The sequence below is a fragment of the Poecilia latipinna genome, unplaced genomic scaffold, assembly GCF_001443285.1.
Source record: "Poecilia latipinna isolate Pla-1442-1.1 unplaced genomic scaffold, P_latipinna-1.0 Scaffold829, whole genome shotgun sequence".
NCBI lineage: Eukaryota > Metazoa > Chordata > Actinopteri > Cyprinodontiformes > Poeciliidae > Poecilia > Poecilia latipinna.
The window spans coordinates 69,881-91,740 of record NW_015113445.1 but is presented as its reverse complement, the minus strand read 5'-3'; the positions used below and the strand labels follow the sequence as shown (position 1 = coordinate 91,740).

Below are 21,860 nucleotides of genomic sequence, written 5' to 3'. Positions count from 1 at the left end.
ACATTATGAAAACCTTTTAGCTTTTCTGAATCTATAAGTTTTTAAGTCTTTGGTTTATCCTGATTCTGTTAGCCGGTCCACAGTTTATGAAAAAGAACCAGAAGAACAGGAGTAAATAAATCATGGTTACATTGTGTCCAGGCTCTTAGACCTGCTGATAGAATCCTTCGCTCTTCTATCCATCTCCTCGTTTTACTAATAAACGATCAAACCCAAACAGGTTTTGACCTGATGATGATATCATTGTCATCTACATTCATGCAGACTTTTCTAATCTTCCACCTTTTTCAGTCTCGACTCTGCTTGCGTTGGATTCCTCGGCTCAGCGATATGCATCTTTGCTTGTGACAGACGTGCCTTGCAAACATCCATTCACCTCCATGCGCTGAATGAATGCAGTGTAAAGGCCCCGGGGCCCGGACCAACTAATCCAAGGATTCTGGCAGATGTGAGAAAAGGCTGCTTGAGCACACAAGCTGCTCCCTTCACTTCATCTGTTTGCATATCTCTTATTCAAATACTTGCGGTAGCCATCTGGGTCGTGCCGGGTGGGTCTGGATGAGCATATGATGAAATAACTACAGAAAATGGAAGCCGCCGTGGAATTGCTTTCAATAAACAAGCCGGTTTTCGGCTCAATTTACTAATCAAGCCGGTCGTTAGAGAAGTGGAGGGAAAAAAATTGGCGAGGAGGGCGAGTTCCTTCACAAAAACACCTCGGCGTTCAGGACGCCATTCAGCAGGATAATTGTCAGGGTGGTTTTATTGACAGGAAGTTTGCCTGTTTCGACAGTCCTCCAGTGGTAATGAGCTGGTAAGCCCAGTCTTTTCCAATACACTGCAGACGAATCAATCCAGTGCAATATGTTCGCCGTCTCTGGTTACATCACTGGTGTTGGTATTTTTGAAGCAAAGTGACTGAATTCTTCATGTGACTAGGTTCTGCAGATTTATTTTTTGCTTAGACGAAATGTAATATTCAAGAGAAATAGAAGCTTTCAACAAGCACCGAGATATTCATTAGTGCTACATCAAACAAGCCAGGAAAAGCATTTTAGCAGCTCTGGGGAGCAATTGTCTTGTTTTTCTTTTTTCTTTACACGTAAATAATTTAAGCAGCTGCATGTAAGACAAAGCTGCATTTACTTGCTTCATTATATTTTAATCTAGAGCAAATTGTGCTACACATTGCAGTGATGTGGAAAAGTGTTCGTACCCGTTGAACCTTTCACATTTTGTCACATTGCAACTACAAACTTTCATGTGTTTTCATGGGTTTTGATTAACACAACTATGTTAATCTATGAATCCACAGGAAGATGTTACATTATTTTCAGATTTTATTTAGCATGTTCATGTATTCACAGCTCTTTGGTCTGAAATCCAGGGCAACTAAATTACTTCAGAAGAGATCAGACCGATTTCAAGTTATAATATCTTATTGCTGTATTCTACCTGTGTTTGAATGAAGGAATGCAAACACAAAAGTAATAGCATTTTAAATGGTGGAAGAGGAAGAAATGCTGCTTAACAGAAGAAAAGACTTGATTCTCTTAAAACATATAGAGGAATGTGCAGGTAATGGGTTTAAATATTCAACCAAGCTTTTCTAATCAGACTTGCATTCCATAATTTTTTGGTGATGGGAAAGTTTTAAAAAGAGACAGTTTTATTTGATTACATTTTACTGAATGGAATATGCAGGAAGAATAGAACTGGGCTGAAAGGCGTCTTGGTTTACGGCGTATTCACGTTGTACATTGTTTGCGGTTGGTTACAGGGGAACAACAAATGTAAAAGAAGTTGCTCAAATAATCTTTGTGACCTACATGCTAGACGCTAACACTGACGCTGCCAACATAGTGGTGGCAATATAATGCCTTAGGGATGCTGTTCTTCAGCAGGGACTGCTGGTCAGAGTTGAGGATCTTCACAACTTGGAATAAAAAAACCTTTGTTGAGGTCATTGAAGGTGGTTCTACAAAGGCATTACTTGCATGTCCATTGTCAAGGTCAGGACAGAGAATGCCGTCCCAGATTGATGATGCTCTCTAAGCGTCCAGTCTAAAACAATAAGGACTTTCACAGGACCTCTACAGTTGTCACGGTGGCGCTAAGCTAGCCTCTCCTGGCTTCATAGTGGTACATATTTAGCTTTCCTCCTCCTCCTCTGTCATCTTCTCCTGCATAAAGCAAATCTCCTTACATGTGTCACTGATATGTCATCACGGTTATTAATACTTCCTCACTTCCCCTGGAAAAAGTTACACATCTGGGCTGTCAGTGACTGAAGAGCTCTGCCGTGTCATGAAACAGACATAAGAGGGATGGGAGATTTCTTAGCTCATTTTCTGGCTTCACTTTCCTTTTTCTTTTCCAAATGATTTCTTTTAAATCATTCCTAAATCCACTTAGGAATGATTTAGTATCAAAGTAAAGCATTAATAGCTTACAGCTGCAGTATGTTCCTTTAATTAAAAAAAAGAAAGAAGTGTTGTTTTTTTTACATATTTGTTGAAACTGTCACTGTACGGGGACAGAATGGTATGAGACATAATTTGTGAAAAAATCGAACTCCTCTTCCTTTTCCTAGTGCTAACTAGAAACAACCAATCAGAGCCTGGAGGTGGGTCTTACCACTGTCGATCACAATCTCGTGCCGCTGCTCATTCTCCCTCCACCTCGCCCCGTTTGCTCTCTGCTACGCTACAGCTAGCATAGCCTGTTGTGAACGCTCAGGCTCGTTACCATGACCACCTATCATCCACCAAATACATGTGGATGATTGACAGCGCAAAGACCCTCCTTCTGGCTCTGATTGGTTGCTTTGGTCGAGAATGTTGTATTTCTTCAGACAGAGATACCAGGTCAGGGAGAAGGTGGAAGAGCTCGATCTTTTCACAGATTATTTGTCTCATGACATGCTGTCACGACATGACAGTTTTAACAAATATGATATATATATATATATATATATATATATATATATATATATATATATATATATAAACATTCTTTATAAAAGTTGCAAATTGCAGCTTTAATGGAGGGCTGGTTTACCAGATGAAATGGTCAGTAGCAGCTATATTGGTCTGATAAAATCTGTCTACAGAAACACTGTCTCTCCCCACTCCTCCCCAACATTCTTCAGCCACCACCTCCAGCTCTCTTCTGCTTTTATAATGACAGCTGTGCAGCAAAGGCACATGTAAAGGTGACTGCATGGGTATTCGGTGTCCTGGCCAACCCTGCAGTAAGTCTTCCTCTCCCCCACACCCCTGAGGGAGAAGCTTGGGTTTCAGCTGCTAGAAACCTGAGGCTTGATGTCCGCATCAAAAGTAAATTCCACTTAACGTGCCACATCCTTTTCCACAGTGGCCCGGGGGCTTCAGAAGCCACAAACACCTTTATATAGTGCATGCCATGTTTGCCTTGAAGTAGGATGGAGGTGTGAGAGCAACCGGATGCTGGGCAACGGGTGCCAGTCTACTCCACCCCCCTTCCAGGTTTCCACTCCACCACTTGCCATCTTGCTCCTACCCAACTCATGGCTCAGTAGAGAAAGTGGTTGTCTTTGTCCTCGGAGCGTTGTTGGTTTTTACAGGTGATGGAGGTGCTCAGTATCTTGTAAAGTATTTATACAACTTGTACTTTTTCACACTTGGTCATGTTACAACTAGGGAACCACTGGTTCACTTTCGATACTGATTCAGATATCTATGGTTTAGTACTGGCTGATACCGATACAGAAAAACAGCACAGATTTGACTTAAAACGCTTCTTTTTTAAACATAGACATAAATGTACTGAATAGCAGATTTATTTGATGACTCTGCACCAGTACAAAACACTTGAAATGAAAACAACACAACTATAACTTATTCAGTCAGTGCAATTAGGAGTTCAACAGCCAATGTAAAACAAATAATAAAGAAACTGAAACTGATTAAAAAGATACAACAAACCTTTTTCGAATGGTTCAGAAAGTGAAATTAGGAATTATCAATGTAATGCAAAATAAATAATAAAGTGAGACGTCACTCAAAGCACAACACATAGAATTAGACTAAATAGATTTGCCTTTATGGATAGGGCACATTGTTACGATACCCTATGTATAATTTCCCAGAATGCTCTGTGTTTAGTTGTATTCATTTCATTCTCCCTACATTGCTTGTGGCGAACTGCAAACTGAAATTTGCATTGCTATCTTCAACAACGACCTCTCCTACATAAAGGCCAGATTTGTGGAGACTAGTAGTTGTTTTTTTTTTCTAGAGTCGTGGATCTCTGCAGCTCCTCCAGAGTTACTATTGACCTCTTGTCTGATTCTTTTATTCATGTTCTGCCTGTCCGCCATGTTTCGGTAACCTTGTGAAACCATGCGTCATCCTCTTTCTGCTCTTAGATTGTTGAACCTCTAAAGCATTGGACATTGTTTTGCTTCATCCTTGACCATTGGTCTTCATGACGCTGAAGCTAAATTAATATTAAGATTAGACTACACACAGATGGACAATATTTACTAATTAAGGACGCTTGAAGGTAGTGAGTTTGATTTTATTTACAGGTGTCAGAGTTGGGGGGTGAACACAAATCCCAAACCTTTCATAAAAATCCCAGTAAAATCCATTTATGTTTGTGGTTGTAGTGCAAAAAAAAAAAATGTGCGGCATTATTCTGTTATCTGTTCACCCTGAAGCCTCCACCACCTGGTGCCAATCATTTGAGAGCTCTACATTTAGCCAAACCTGAATCCGAGGGTTCACAGACACGTAGTGGGCTCATCGTGTGCAGACTCTGAATTTGTGGGATGCAGAATCCCACCGGGGATATGGAGGCTGGTAAAAGCTTGGATCCCTTTCCCTAGCCTAGAGTCGGCATCAGGCTCCCACCGGTATTAGAACAATATTTATTTGTGTTGGAGGGGAGGTGATTCATTTTACTCAAAAATCACTGGCATAGCATGGGTGAGAGCTGCCTCTCGCTGCGCATTTTTTCCTCTCATTAAAGGTGTCCGCGCCCAGAGGAGCGAGCCAATGCCTGCCGCAAATTTCCGTGTAGTGCCAGCTCCGGCTTTTCTTCTCTTTGTGAGCTGTCTTTCCCCCTGCAGAACAAACTCACCATGTGTGGGTTGAGGCAAGGGAAAGGGTCACCGCTTTTTCTCTTCTGTTTTTTTTCTTTTTTTTTATCGCTGCATTATTTAAAATCATACTGAGTTTGTTTTTTTTCTTTTTCTTTTTTTTCCCCTCTTAGCAAATTCATCCAAGTCAAAAGCAAAGTGTAATCTTGAGAGAAGAGAAGAAAGGAAGAATGTAAGTTGTGTAGCCCGAGGTGGGCGATGATTCACCTAGACATTGTTCAGATGGACTGGGAAAAACCCCCTAAAAAAACAAGTTCAATGGGAGATTTTATTGAGCAGTGCTTAAAGCCACCTTTCTCTTAACAAGCTGCAGTGAGAGGTGGTTTGCCTACCAAGCTCGCCTGCAGCTCTCTGCAGGGTGATTATGTCACAGCGGGCCAGTCAGAATGATGTGTATCTCTCTGTTACAAGGCGGCTCAAATGCAGCAAAGGCTCTGACTAGGAATATTATTATTATCTCCTCCAGGATCCTCCACTCGGCATCAACACTGGTGCATTGTGAGAGCTCTGGGGGGAAGCTGTTTTTGAAATAATCCGCCTGTCTACTCTCCTGTTTCTCAGACAATAATGTTCACACAAAGGCGTTTTTTTTTTGTTTTTTTCCCATTATTATTATTTCCCACCACCCACATGGACAATAGTGGAAAGGCTGTACGACAAAGCGATAATCTAGATGCGCAGAGAGTGAGCTTTTTGTGTCCCGCCGCCCGCTATCTTGCCTTCTCATGGCAGCCCAAGGGGAACGTTTTGGTTGTGGCTCCTGACCAACCAATCAGGGAGTGGTGAGCCGTGTCTTTACAGGGCTATCTGCCATCTCTGCTGGCGTGAAGCCTGGCGAGCCAGAGGAGGCCGGCGGTGCTCCGATCTATATCAGGGCCACGGTGTAATGACGAGCAGCCTCCTGATACCGCAGAGATTATCCCAGCTTCTTATCACTGCTGGCATACATTTTGACATTAGAAAGACAAGAAGACCACTCTCACACTCGCTGTATAGCTCAGAGAGTGGACTTTAAATCTGTGAGTTTATAAATCACCAAAATACGTTAAAAGACCTGTTGTTGTTGCTATTGTCAACCTTCCAGACCAGTCAGGTCTTCTGGTTCTGGTTCTGCTCTGCAACCCAAGAACCAGAACTAAACATGGAGAAGCAGCATTCAGCTTCTATGCTCCACAAATCTGGAACAAACTTCCAGAAAGCTGCTAAACAGCTGAAACACTGAGTTCCTTCAAAGCAAGGCTGAAAACCCACCTGTTTAGAGCTCCCTTTGATTAGTAGTAAGTGGGACATTGATGAGCATCGATGTGCATTGATCGACTTGATGATTATGATGGTGGCATTGACAAAATGAAACCTTACCAAGTATTTTTGGCCCAGTTTCTTAAAATAAGATGAAACTAACTGGAAAGTAACTTTTCAGGATACAGACGCTTGTTTCAAGTTGATATTGAACATAAAGTACTATTTCTACTAGGAAAAATGTATTGTTAAAATTAAGTGGAACTCATACCTTATCATAATTTCTAAGGTATTTTTGACTTAAAATAAGGTCCTATATTTCACTGAAATTACTTGCAAGTTACTGTTGTCTTATTTCAAGTGCACTAAGGTTTTTGCACTAGAACCTAGACCAAAAATACTTCGTAAGTCTTTGTGTTTTTACAGAATATGATGTAAACTACTTTGAACTGTCTTGTTGCTGAAATGGGCCGCACAATTAAACTTGACTTTCTTCTCTGAAGAGTCCCGGTTCATTTCCTGCTTCGGTTTCCCCGCCGTCTTCCATTTGTCCACCCTGGACTTTCTACCCCTCTGGAGCCTGGCGTGCTTTTTAAACCACCGAGCTCCAAATCTAAGCGTTTCGTTAATTGAGTTAAATGGATGGTGGTGGTTGAGATGATTTGTCTGTCGGCTTTTATTGCCGCAATTTAGGCTGTGCCTCATTGCGTTATGCCACCTAATGAGAGCCCTCACCAGATGTTTTGTCTCCTCTGGTATTAACATCCACATGTTCACTTAGGCGGAGATAGCGTCGATGCGCTGGCGCTAATTTCCTCCAATTTGTAGCTGTTAATCGAATAAAGGCACTTTCACAAATGGAATTCCTGTACTTTTCATATTCCGTATCTATTATTCATGGAGTTCCTGTCAGTCTGTTGGGCTGATACCGTGATTTGTTGCCTCGTCGGTCCCTGCGCCCCATCTCTATATTTCACTCTTGGCCCCCTCACAGGGAGTTCGAACAGATTTGGAGCCCCTCTAGTGAAATATGTCTCGTCCCTTTTCCTTCATTTCTCCTTATCTGGTTAGCGTTGGCTGCGGGCCTGCTGCGCCGTTGATTTGTGACTTTCTCTGTCTGCTGCGGTGAGAGACCTTAATGCAATGCGCGCCTCTGCCTTTCTCCCTACTGATGAAACGGGCTCCTGCATTCCCCTGATAGACTGCTAATTTGTATACTAAACTGACAGCCAGCAATGATAAGGGCTAGCAACTGCTTCACAGCCCAGGAGAGAGAAAGAGAGAGAGAGAGGGAGGCAGGGCGGAGTGACGGCGCAGGGCGCAGCAAGCGAGATCGAGGGTAATATTTTACACAAAGCTCATGCCCCCGTGCACTTCCATCGGTATTCATTTCCTTGCGTCTGTTGCTAGGGCGAGCGGGGACAGGAGTTTCCAGCCCTGGTGCTCTGCCATACACATGTAGGCGTTTATGTGTGCCTATAAAAATGGCACTTGGGGCTAAGTACAAAGTGGTTTGTGTGTGTGTGTTTTTTTTGCAAGCATGCGAGGGGAGGCCACTTCATTCTACTTGGTCACCATGGAATTCATTATCATCTTAATGATGCTCCAGTCGAGGCTTGTATCCGTCGGTTGACAGTTGCGTGGGATGCTACCTCTCTCTCTCTCTCTCTCTCTCTGTCGTCTCGGCGCATCTCGCCGTGCTTGCCGGGGTTCCGCATTATTACCGGCTCACACCTGTTCTGACAAGCCGGCAGCGGTGGATGTGTAGAGGAGCGGAGGGTGGGAATTGAAGGCAAGGTAGATGGCGTCTGCTCCCATGGAAGGCACTACTGCGGCTCATAATAAACGACCGCTCGGGAGGTCATTAAGTTTCTGGAACGGTGTGAGGACAAATGCTGGGGAGATAATTAATTTGGTGTCTCCTGTTGTAGCCTGGGAGCTGTAGTCCCACTGTGCATGGCTAATGCAGCATTTATTGCAAAAGTGGCTTCAGCAGATGTCTGGGGGAAGAAATGGTTGGGGATGCAGAGCGGTCTTGCGGTCATGCTGTTGTGCCACGACAACAAAAACAATTTTCATTTTTAAAAGTTGCACGCACTTGTGATTTATAAAGTGAATCAACTTTGCTGGCCTGGTGTTCCAGGCAACTCTGCCTCACCTGTGAGCTACACCACTGTGAGCTCGGGTGGCAAAAGCGGCTTCAGGAGACGCTCAATGGAAGTTGGCGGAGAGGGCAATGAAGGAGGAAGCTGACAGTGATGAAACGCCAGACAGGGAGGCAAATTAACACTGTGTAGGTTGGAGTGTGTGCGTGCACAGATGTGTGTGTTGGTAAGGAAAGGGATGGACAGACAGGTTCAACCTGGGTAATTGAGCGCCTGATTGGCCGTGCTAGGAAATGTGCCCTATGGCCCATTTGGCTCCTTTCATTTTCCCTCTCATTTTCTTCTGGCCTGCCGTCTGCTGAATCCGTTTGTGCCGTGTCACGGCGCAGCAATATAAATACAAACATGGTTGTGTGTACATAGAGGCCTGTCAGGCATCTTCGCTTCCAACGAGATTTTTGCTTATCTCGTCTACAGGAGCTGGGCTGGGCGCAGAGGCAGGAATAACAGTGTGCTGTTTTTTTTTTTTTCCTTTTTTTTCTTCTATGAGTTGCCTTCTTTTGTTCTGCACATCAAATTTGTTTCAGGAATTGTTCTGTAAGAGCTGATATTTCTATAAGAATAGGGTCATCTTCAAAACTTTTTGGTTCCCAACTAGCCTGTATCTGGTGCTTTCCAAAGTATTCACACCTGCCTGAGCTACATAATAGACCATATAGTGAAACCCCTCTACTCCCAAAATTCTACATTACAACTTTTTTTAGAAGGAGTCGGCGTGTGGTGTGCTGAAACGGTAAATAATAGAGCCACCTGTTTAGCGCGATGGAGAGCGTGACTGAAAAGCGCTGGAATCGTCAAGTGGAAGAAACACCGACTGCCTTCGGGAGTTACCTAATTGGCGAATAGAGTCCATCTGTATGTAATGTAATCTCAGTGTAAATCCAACAGTTCTGCGAAGGCCCCAGAGGTTCGTCATGAAGCAAACAGCATCATGAAGACCAGGGAACACGGTAAACAGGCCAGAGGTTAAGTTATAAAACATTGTCCCAACATCTCAGTTCAATCCATTAGCGACGACTGAGGCTTGTATAAACTCCGCAAGACTTCAGAAGTTGGTTTTTTTCCTCCCTCAGTTCTGCTTGTTCTCAACACATCATTCAGCTGAAACCAATTTTTTTATTTTTTTTATTTTTTTTTGGTACATCGTCTGACAAGTATTGTGTAATTGGTCAGAAATTGGAAGTGGGCCTGGTTAATGCAGCATAGGGGAGATGTTATTTCTTCCGCAATTTTTCCGTCATCATCCCAGGAGTTCGGCGCTCGACATAAACTTGGCCGGTGCGAGCCTTGTTCTTGTCCTTGCCACCTCAAGTAAACTAATGTCTTTGTTCTTGCAGAGTATGTACAGAGAGACCTTTCATCATCTGTTCCCAAATTCTGGCACTTGCAGTAAACTTTAGAAAGAAAAAACAGCCATGGAAAAAGAGGAAAGTAACAAGACGTTCTGTTTGCAGCTGGCGACACGGCAAACATGCGGAAGAAAGAGCTCTAGTAAAAAAAAGTAAATAAAACATTGACCAAAATGTAACTTTCTGACCTATGTCCAGCATGTTGTGAGTGAACATATCATCCACAAAGAGGTGGCAGAAATATGATGGACTGAGTTAAATTAAGATGAAAATTAAAAACATATCCTGTCGTACGAATACTTTTCTCAGGCACTTTCTATGTGATTAACACCAAACACCTCAGACCTTGTCCAGCAGCTTTCTGTCTGATACGAAACCCTCCAAATGAGTCACGACTAAATAGCAATTACAGTCTTCACAGACATGAGGCCGCAACAAAGCCTGCCGACAGGTTTGTTGTTTTCACGCCGCAGCTGTCGTGATTAAGCCGCCCCAAGGTGTTTAGAAAGTGTACCATGGAAGGGCAAGGCTGTTCCTCCTTTACCCACAAACAGAGGAGGGCTGTATCAGGAATCTGCTTGTATTTGGTCTGGGGCTTACCTAATCTCTGACTGCAAGGTTTCTTACTGCTAGGAGATAATTTGCTCTGCTGTGTGGAATGCGGGGCATTAAATAGAGCTCCCAGATCAAAGGTAAGACTGAAAGCCTGGGGATCATTTGATATAAAGCAGGGAGGGGCTGATGTGTGCTGGGTTATGGGATGTGAAGGGAGGGGCGGGGGGAGAAACTGGTCTCTCAGCAGTCTTTACTAAATGAGGTTAATTGAGTCTGGGGTAATTGCTGACCTTCGTGTCTGAGTGAAATCACATCCTTAACTGATCAATGCTTTTCATAAATTTTATGCCTCAAGGTCATTCTGCTGATTACGCCGCCCTCCCTCCTCGGCTGCATTGCCTTGCTCCGGTGGCCTATTGTGCAGAAATGAAGCGTGGAGGCGTTTTGCCATTAAAAGAACGCTATTAAGGTTGTCTCCGATATTTCTAAATTAATTAGCCGGCCGTGTTGTTAAGTAAAAGCAACGCGGACATGGAGACTTTTCTCTCCGCTCTTCCACTCCCTCCCTCCCTTCGTCTGGGGCCTCGCCATGCGCGCCTCGCTCACCGCCTCCCCCGCTCTCCCTTGACGGCCGCGCCGTTGTCTAGAGGATTTATGGAGTGAATAAGTCATCTGTGTTCGGGGGGGGGGAGGTAGTTGTGGACTTCTGGACTTCTTAAAACAAACAGCAGCCGTAATTTGTAATTTGGCATTCCCTAAATCTGGGGAATTATCGTCCAGCATGTGGCGCTTTAGGGATTTAGCGCTGTAATGGTGGGTTTTACTGGCCAAGCTCTCTCCTTAACTCTTTTCTCTTTCTTTTTTTTCCCTCCCTCTCTCCCGTGTTCTTTTTTACGCCTGCCGAGGAAACGGGAGGATTTCACAGCTGCTGGGAGCTGAGCTCCGGCTGGGCCCCGTGACCTGCTTCTTTCTTCCCCCGCTCCCCCACTTCGTCCCCCTTGCCTCGCTCCGTTTTTCTCCCTCCATCCAGCAGTCTCTTTCCTCGGGGAGCTCTTGTGTGGCTCAGAGGAAGCTGAATCATAAAGCATAGCTAATGAATAGAATAGAGAAGGAAAGCGGAGGCCAGCTGACGGCCCTCCAGAGAGGGGGCCAGGCCCCCGAAGCCCCAGGCTCAAATAGCAGACGGCCCTCGCAAAGGTCAAGCTTCCTGCAGCCCGCTCCGAGGGCTTTTTGGCTTCTTAGGCAATGTGGCTTAAATTCCCTCCCCTCCCACCGCCACCCTTTAGTTTTGTTTAATGGTTAAATTTCCCCGCTTCCTTTTGAAAACCGTGCCCTTTGCTCCTCCGTTTCGTCGTCTTTCTGCCTCTCTCCAAAAGCGTTTCCTGTCCGTCTCATCTTTCTCTCGGTCGGTAATGGCAGTCGGGGTCGCCTCAGCAGAGAGAGTGTGAAGAATTTGTTACACATGACCTCCTCGCACCGCGACCGCAGGCGGCTCGGTTAGCCGGCAGCGCGGCCCCGAGAGAACCAGAGAGAGAGAGAGAGAGAAACCAGTAAACTTGACCAACAGCAGCGCGCAGGAGGAAGCTGGAACAAAAAAACAAGCACCAGTAGAAACAAGAGCTCTGCTGCGACATGCCATTTTTTCAGCATCGCCTTTACAAGCCAGCCTTGTAATTGTGGATTGTGTGATTGACTCATGCAGACTTGGCAGGTGCAAAACGCAGCATTAAACTCTTAAATGTTGGTTCGCTGTTACTTGGGATTTAGGTACAATTTAAAAAGAGCTTCTGTTCATTACGGGGCTGGAATGGGAAGGAGGAGATGTACCAAACAACGCGTCGGTTCGCAGGAACACACTTAGTCTGTGTCGCACTCCAGATAACCGCTTTGGTCACAACTGTTTTTAGCCGTTACACATAGTCACAGCCTCACCTGGCTTGTTTTGTTTTTTATTTTATTTTATTTTTTTTCTACTTTCATGACCCCGTGTCACTCTGAGCATGACCCTGAGCCTCCTTCCGTGTCCATTTGACAAGCTTCATTTCACTCTGAGCCCATATTTTTCTTTCAGGGCCTGCAGGGCCTTGATTCAAGGCTGAGGTTGTGCTGTTTTCTGTGCCGAGGGTTGGTACTGGAGCGTTTAATGTCATCCAGAGCCAACAAAGAGTCTGTGCTGGTGCCTGGCCACTCTGGTTTTGGGAGATTGAAAGAGGGCAGTGCGCAGCTAGTCTTTCTCTCCTCCAGAGCCAGGTCACAGTGTCTGCTGCAGGAGGAAACGGAAGAGATTTCAGCAGAGAGTTTGTCCTTTTGTTCCACTTGTGGAGACCAAAGAAATGTTTTTAGTCTTCAGAGTTCCTACGCAGTCTCAAGGTCCGACATATGATTCATGTGTTTTCAAAATGTAGGTATTCAACAATATTTGTGTTTGAAGACCTTCATCCATTCCCAGTTGCATAAATTATTCAATTTATCAATTAGTCTATTTGTTCCATGTTTCTGTCTACCCTTCTGTCTTTACTTTTCCTACATTTCTTTCTTTCTTTCTTTCTTTCTTTCTTTCTTTCTTTCTGTCTTTGTTTCTTTCTTTCTTTCTTTCTTTCTTTCTTTCCGCTTCATTTGAAATAAACCTAAAAGCAATTTATTAAGGTGCGTGCGTGTGTAATGCTCAACTTGAGAAACTAAATATGCTGGACTCTGAGAGCCACACTGCTGGATGGGACGCATTAAAAAGAAACAGAAGGAAAGAAAAAAATGCCAAGCCTGATTAAAAACATAAGATAATGTCATTGTATTATAAAATGATAAATGAAATGTCCTGACACATCCAGACGCATCTAAAAAAAAGAAGAGGCCGTAATCGATTCAGTTTAAGGCGTTTTCACAAAAATAAAATAATTTTGTCAATTTGTCCAGTCACCCAATATTTTCTGGTCTCTCTCTCAACTCATTGATGTGTGTGCCCATCTGTTCATTCATCACTTTTAAACATTAGTCTATCAATGGGCGTATTGAACCGTCCATAAATGTGAAAACTTTCAGGAGTCTTGAATATTTGCTGCACAACATTTGCAGACATGTTGCTACTGCTGCTCCTCCTGCGGTAGCTAGCATCTGTCCACTCAGCAAGCAGCTAAAAACAAAACACTCAGCTAAAGAGTTTTGTGCAGTAATCATCAAGTGTTTATAACGAAAATCTGTTCGGTCCATTACTGTCTGCAATCTCTGCTGAGCTTCAACCAAGTGACTCACAACGTCTCCTCGTGGAATATATGCCGCAGAACTCGACAGAAAAATGTTTCTTTGTAGTCATCAGCGGATCCTCTCCCCTTTAATGCTTTCCGTTTCTGATTTGACTGTCGAGTTCCTCGGCGGAGGCTTCCCCTGAGCTTTCATATCTCTGTTTTTATGCCCTGTTAATAAAGCAAGTTCATAAGAGAATCAACTCTCTACTCGAGGTCTGTTGTGGTTTGTGAGAGAAGAGACATCCAAACATTGTAGGAAGGGGGAGAAAAAAAAAAGAGGAAAGGGAAAAAAAAGTCAAATCGCAGTAAAAGTCGGAATCCGAAGGTCTTGGAAAGAAGAGGATGTCCTCAAAACACTTGTGAAGAACTAACAGGGATGCCAAGGACAGCCATCTGTGTTTACAGAATCAACCGCTTTCTCTCTATGTCTCCCTTGTACGCTCTCAAGATTTGCTGTTCATTCTTTACATATGCTCCCTTTGTGCAGCATGAAATACACGCGTGGCAGCTAAGGACACTCGGGGGCCCTCTGGGTGGAACATATGCCGGGCTCCTGCGGATTTTTTAACGAGTCAGACGAAAGGAGCTGAAGCGAAGGGAAACGATCGCCTGGAAAACACAGGAGCGGATTCTCAGGGGCGAAATCTTCCGTTCACACAAGTTGCGTTGCAGTGATTTTGATTTTAGTCGCCAAACTTCATGCGATTCTCTCCGTCAAATCGTCCTCAGCTTCCCTCATATTGACCTCCACCAACGTCAGGCCTACTGCTTGCCGACTACAATGTCACACCACCATGAGAGATCCGTTGTTGAAATGAAATTAGATGAATTAGAAATAGAAGTGCATAGTGTTGATTGGTGGAAAACTGTCACTGATTTCCTAGCAGCAGCATTTTTTTTCCCTCCCCTCCAAGTCTTTGTCCTCTGATGCTGCATTGCCAAGCCGACTGCCTTCCTGTGTCCTTGACAGTGTTTCTTGTGCGGGGGGTTTTCAGGTGGCCCAACACTGCCACCTAATGTTACCTCATCAGGGGAAAGTCGGGCTCCAGAAGCAGCTTCCTGTCCTTGTTCGATCGGGCGACTGCTGCTGATTGATTCTGTGACGGCGTCACCTGCAGATAAATAAATCAGCTCCTGCAGCTGTGGCTCTGGAACAGAAATGCCAGGAGCACGAATGATGATTTTAATTAGTTTCTCTTCAGATTCACGTGATCTCTGAATTTCATGTTTCTTTTTTCTTTTTTTTTTCTTTCCTTTTCCCCTCCAGGTATCTGATGTAGGATCAGAGAAGCTCTTTTCCCCTACCGCACCCAAAGGTAAGAGCCTCGTCCATTTTCTCCTCTGCTTTATTCATAAACGGAGCAAAATCTGTGGCCTTTTTTTTATTATTATATATTATTGCAAATGAGCCCATAGCTCTCTCTGGCTCTCTAATCCTGCAGCTCCCATTCAGATTTAAATGTCGCCAGACATAAACAAGGTCTGGTGACTACATATGCATGCATTTTTTTTTCTCTCTCTCCTCCGGGTGCACAGTGGTGTTTCTTGGACGACCCCGCCAAAGGCTTAGCCCTCCTACATATTGGTTCATTAGAGAGGATTTAGAGCCTCCCTGCCACATGCTCCCACAAATGGGTACTTCCCCTCAGGCATTACAAGCTCTCTGACAGCAGGCCTGGATCATAATTGATGCCAAAGGAAAGACAGAAAAAGAGCTTTGTCAGCCCCCAGACAACACGCGCTCTTGTCCACATTCACGTATGCACATATGTGAATTATTAGGCCCTTGTTTTTTTGCTTTTTTTTTTTTTTTGTACGCCGTGACCACTGGGGATTCTGCATGCTTTTTGTTTTGTGTGTGTGTTTGTGTGTATTCTGTGACGCACATCAACAGGTATTTCTGGCACATTAATATTTACTACATGCAGTGAAGCTCAGCTGGTCAAATCAGGGGGTGAAGGTGTCTGAGCTGCAGATGTGGGTGTGGGGTTTGACGGGCGTAGCCGTGACAGATAGCAGCAGCATGGCGGCCGTGTCCCCTCTGGGCAAGAAGCAGGAAGGAGGCCCCATTAAGACAGGCTGAGGTTGGAATGAGATGGATCCACGTTCTGTGAGCCATACGGACAGACGAGGAAGGTTTCACAGGGAGACTCGACAAACACGTCGGCGTTCATCGGCTTGGCTTCATTGTAGCTGCAGCTTCCTTCATCTGGTTTCTTTTATTTAGGAGGAAGCGTTTATGAAGAACCTGATTCTTTGTTGTTGTTTTTTATATATCTACATCAGGGTGTCCAAGTCATTTTCAAAATCAAGGTTGTGAATTTTCTCAAAGGGTTGGTTGTGTCCGAATGTGATGATAAAACCCATTAACAAACAGTTAACAAATAAAAGTGTCTGCTTCCCACGAATTGTTCTTAAAATTAAATAATATTGAACATCTTTTGACATTGTTCAGTTAATGTTTGATAGAAACATCCTGCTGCTGTCAGGTTTCTGGTTGGCTTATAGTGCAAGACCAGTGTTGTAGTCAGGCCTACTTTTTTTCCCACCACTGACCAGGTTTCTACATGTTCAGGTTTGGCCTTTAGGACGATTTGTTTCTGCCTGACTTTACCCCACTCTACCTCAGTACACAGCTAAAGGTCAGCTCAATGATAAGCAAGCAGCTCACAGAACAGGAAGCAGTCAACTTTAATCTCTGTAACAGTCTCTTCTCGATATTTGATGAGCTTTCCTTAGTTTTTGGGAGGCTTTTCTTCTTCACCTCAGTCTGTTACTGTCACCGAGTTTTCGAGGGTTTTGAAAACCCTAAAATAGGGTGTCATAGTTATTAGAAATCCTGTCAATATTGAAAGTTTGACAAACGAAACTAAAAGGTTAATGTGAAAAGTAGTCTGGTGGTGGAGCTAGTCATAGCCTTGTCATTTGTGGATAGATTGTTCGCTGCAGTCCCTCTACTGAACACAAGGTGGCACTGATGAGGAAATAATACACCGACACAGCAGGAATAGCTGTAGAAGCAGAGACAACAGGAAGAACACACTTTACACAAAAATCTATGCTTCATAGATTTCGCAGCGGTTTTAATAAAACTACAATACGTCAACACACCTGAACACAGTTTTACCGCCACACTCCAGGTTGTCGCATTTTGCATTTCATTAAAGTTTCCACTCTTAAAAACTGTATTTAATCTTGAAATCTTTCAGAATAGTGAAAAGCTTGGCTTATCGTCATGGCTCAAGGCAGCCATGTTGGAGAGAAACCATGCATGCTAGCTGTGTGGCTCAGATGATCCATAACCAACATGAGATGTGAAACAAGCATTTCTAGTAACTTTTATGATATCTTACTAACAGCAAAAATTCCCCTGTGTTTGCCAGGTGAAGGAATGACTCTGTAGTCGGTGCTACAGTGAGCGCAGGGCACAGGATTAAATCCAGACAATCCAATCAAAGTCCCTCCTGATTATCACACAGATCAACCAGATCCTATTTGGGTGATGTAGGTGAAGGGTTTAGAGGAAGAGGTTAGAGAAAGTGAGGTGGCAACAAAATCTTAAAAAAAAAAGAAGAACATGAAGGACAAAGTTATCACAGTTAAATTGGGATAACTTCCAGTCGGTTCTCATCTCACATTCCAGTCTTGTTTTCTGGAGCTGTAATAGATCCTGGGACACTGTTTGCTTGTGGCCAAAACGGGTTTTTCTGTGTGTGGACATTGTGTGTAATACAGGGAAGCCCACAGGCTGTTTTCCTCTGGTTTGCTGTTGAACACTGCATCTACAGTGAGTCCCATTAGCAGCTTGGGGCCCTGAGGGACTGCCAAAAAGGAAAAGGCTTCTTTCCTTTAATCACCAGGCCTGTGGAACTGCTGGCTGGTAGCGTCAACGACAGATGCAAACACACAGACACACTCTTAGCATAAACATATACGGTACATACTAGATTAATATACATACATAGAGCTGTGAAAATGCTTGTGTGATTCACTTGATAGGTGTTTGTTTTATTTTTATGTATTTTTTTTTTCTTTTTCAGTTGATGTAATGTCCTGATTGCCCACAATGGGCTTGTCTGTGACGATTAAGAAAAAAATGTTACATAAAAATTTAAACCAGTAGTGTTATTGATTATAAGACTTACTATTATAGGAATGTTAACCGTATTTATTGGTTATTTAGATTCACATACAAAGACTTCAGCAAAACTAAATATCTGCTAAATTTAGTAGTAGTTTTCAAATGCCTGTTGTGCACACATTTTAAACTCATATGTAATGGTTAATTGGTCAGGCTATCTGCTCAGGTAGCCAGCCGTCAGTCGGTTGATCAACAGACATGCTACTTGTAGCATGCTAACAATATTTAGCTAGCTGTTTGGGAGAGCACTGCAGGTAGAGGAGGGAGCAGTGTTATTACTCAATTATCATACAGTCAAAACGAACCTTGGTCATGTTCACACTTTTTCTCACTATTATTAATTGTAAACATGCAGACATTACTTGGTGTCTGCAACCACTGTCCTCTGTCAGAGCAAAAGAGGACAGTGGTTGATTCTTATTCCTTTCCCAAGCTAGATAAGATCGGTGGATAACATCGGCTTCACATGTGAAAATGGGCTGGTCTCCCAAAATTAAGCAAATGGGCACCGATAAATCTGCACCGATAATCGGTGCACCCTTACTTAATAATCAACAACTCAGAGATATTAGTGTCTGTGGTTGCTGATGAAACGGGACTCCCTTGCTTTCTCTCTCTCATGTTTCATTTTTATCATCTCTCCACTGCTGCTCTTTTGACAACCTGATGATAGCACAGCGTAATAGTATCAGGAATGGCACTGTGCAATCCTCTGTGGACGCTTTTACCCAAGAGCTAGTGTGAGTTCAGTTGAGTGTCTGTGTGTTGGTGGTTACGGTGTAGGAAGGTGCATCAGAGGGCAAGCATTATCTAACAGTTATTGGTTTTTGTTTACTTCCTGTCTTAAACCTCCTGCAGATTATCGATTTACTGGAGGATGGCGTGTTTAAGTAAAGACGCTGCAAAGACTTTCACGCTTCACCGCGAGCTGCTGTTATTGAATCGAAGGTCAGAGTTTAGCGTTGTCACTTGCTCGAAGGCGAATAAAGAGCTAAAAGTAGCTGCCGAACATGCGCAGGGCTCCTCCACGGAGTGCAGATAAACACTTTTACATGACATTTCACAATGCCGGGCCTTTCCAAGTAGCAGGGAGTTATCACCCAGCTGTCAGCAGCTCGAAATATCTGAGAGGAACTCTTAGGAATCTGCGCTGATGATGTTGAATGTTGCATGGATGGGTCTTAAAACCGCCTTTCGCCAGGCTTCTTGTACTCTCAGAGCATCTATCGTCTTCGCCTGACGGGTAAGCCAACGCGGTGTGCTTCCCTACCAGAAATCCCAAGGCATCTTGGGATAGCAAAGGAGGGGTGGAGGGGTAAGATTGGTAGAAAACCCATTTCTGAAGTGGATTTGTGCCCTTGTAATCCTGATTAATTTTGACCCGTTGTGCTCATTTTAAACAGAGCATTACAGTAAGCGTGAACACAGCAAGCTCCGGGGCGAAACTAGGAGCTTAGCGGCTTTGGGAGGCTTAGCTGCAGATGGCATTTTAAGCCGGACTTAATAAATTGTTTCCATTAAACTTACCGGCCCACACATACTGGATTAGGCCAGTGGAACAAAAGAAAGAGGAGAGTGTGCAGAGTCGGAGGCAGAGGGAAAAGGGAGCGCACACATCTGCCGCCTTTCGCGTCTGACACCGTTAGTGTTTCTCGGAGGCCAGATAGGAGGTGAAGTCGAGGTTAGCGCGGCGTTGGGGGAAATCGCAGCTCTTAAAAAAACATGGCTTCAAAGTTCACTCACTCAGGATCTTGTGGCTCATTTGGGGACGTCGAACAAATTAGCCTAATTGACATCGAAGTAAACAAACTGGGGGGTAAAAAAAAAAGTGCATAAAACCATTTAGCTTGGCGGTGGATTTAGGGCTAATCCCCTAACTCTTGTTTATATGTAAACACATTACCAGCACTGTAGCTTAAGGATTTAGTATCTGCCCGAATAGTTTTTTTTTTTTTTTTTTTCAGTATTATTATTATTTGGACCATTTCTTGCACAGATATCCAAATTATTTTGTGTCCAAATGATTTTTCTTTATGATAAAAACCCATCCTCTCCTCCGCTCTCAGCCCGCCTCCACCGTACCTCCATCCCCCCATCGGTTCATGGCTCGCTCTCTAAGCTCTCATTATGTGCTACACAGTCTAGGGTCCCTGTGTCGAATCACTAATCAACCACCCTGTCTGTAGGCCTTTTCTCTCAATGGGCTCTGAGTGGCCTTTGTTCCACCGCCGCTGTTTGCCGCATGTCAATAAAAGGACCGGGGTCCCCTCCTCAGCTATTACTCCGACCGGGGCCGGCGGTGCGGGGGCCGCACTAGGCTGTGGGAAGCCCGCGTTAAAACGAATCGCGCTATCGCCTGAGCAGCAGAGAAGGGAGGAAGGATGGTGATTGCCCAGGGCACGGTAAGGTCGGGGGTACAGGGAGGGGGGATTGAGGAGCAGCCCAGACGCATAACAGCAGACGGGGAGAACATGTTTGTATTCGGCTGAGCTGCTCTCCTCTGGCCGGGTCAGCATAATGTATCAGTAACCTCTGTGGCCAGCTCTGCCGCTCGTAGCCTCTCGCCTATTAAATAATGAATGTAGGCCGGCCCTCTGACCCACTAATCAGCTTCTCGACTCCGCTAAGTCGGGATCGAGTGCTGGTAGCCGGGAGAGGGCGGCTGCCTTTTAGGCACACCCTGTAGCTGGAGACTGGAAAAACAAACAGGGCTTCACGCAGCTTGATTAGCATCACAGGTGAGAAATAAAACCTGATAAAAGTCAACTGAGTTTATGTTGGACAGAAACTAGTTTGTAAGACCAATACTTTGTTCAACTACCTTTCCACAAGGGTGCAGATTTCAACATATGATGTCGATGTATGATGGACATAATTTTGTTTTGAGAGATAAGCTATCAAACAAAGTGACACTGATTTGAGATTTTTGGCCAATGTATGATTTCAGGTCTTTTAGAGCTTTGACCTTCAAATACCGATTTTAGCGGCTCAATTTCCTGTTTGAAAATTATAATTCAGAAGAACAAAAATGTTTTTTCACCTGTCTACTTTAAAGACTCACTGTATACATTAAAGCAGATGCACCTTTCCGTTGAGTGCAAGAGAGTAGCTGTAAAACTGGGTTTTGCTCATTTGAAGCAAATTGATGTACTAAAATTAACTTTCTTTAGAGTCTTATAAATGAAATTAGTGTTGCTAGGTCTGTTTCACAAACTGTAAACATTAGTTCATGTTAGTCTTCGGTAGAAGATGCATCTTACCATGAATCTTAAGATTCCCAAAAGGCTGCCAACATTTGCAAATTCAGAATGTTCCAAAAGCCTGACCTACCGATTCCGATTTTCACCTATACCGATTTGTTTTGCCTGAAAAGTCGTTCAGTTGGCACCAGTGGGGTGACTATTGTTAACACTGAACTTGTGGACGTTAGCAGTCAGTCGGTACTCTCTAATGGGGCAGTGGCTGATTTTCAGACCTTTGTGAAGGTAGAGCATATCGGTTTCTCGTAATCTCCCAAGATCAAGAAAATCTGGACAGATTTTTTCTTTTGTGCGCCCCCTACTACAAATATTAACATCCTGTGGCAGGTGGCCCAAAGTATGAAATAGCTAGGATCAAAATGACCGACACCTTTGGAAACTCTGTGTTGTAGTGAACAACCAACATTCCTCTGTAGAAAACGCAGCCTTCGTTCTTTCTCAGTGTTGCTGAAAATGACTAACCTGAAGTCCTTCACCTCCACAACACACAGTCTTCTAGTTAGACCAATCGAGGAAATCAGTTTTATTTACCTTTAGAGTAAACTCATTCAATTCCTGTCAGGAGAATTTCTCATCATTCTTTGATATTGAATGATAAGAATTAAAGAAACATTAAGTTAAAAGGATACAGAATTGCTGTAGAGGGCAAAAGGTTTGGTTAACTAAATATTCGGGAGGGATTCGGTGAACAAAAGCACAACTTCTTCTCCCTTAATCTTTAGGATATTAACTGTTCACAGCCACAAGACCGCTTGTGAGCGCAGGG

General features: G+C 43.9%; 1 protein-coding gene across 1 annotated transcript in view; it reads left to right on the top strand.

Moving 5' to 3' along the window:
* fbrsl1 (fibrosin-like 1) overlaps positions 1-21,860 on the top strand; it is a 203,566-nt gene that overhangs the window by 143,141 nt on the left and 38,565 nt on the right. Inside the window, exon 6 of the mRNA XM_015047490.1 lies at positions 14,961-15,009. Within this exon, the coding sequence (XP_014902976.1) occupies positions 14,961-15,009 (49 nt within the window). The remainder of the gene's footprint in view (positions 1-14,960; positions 15,010-21,860) is intronic.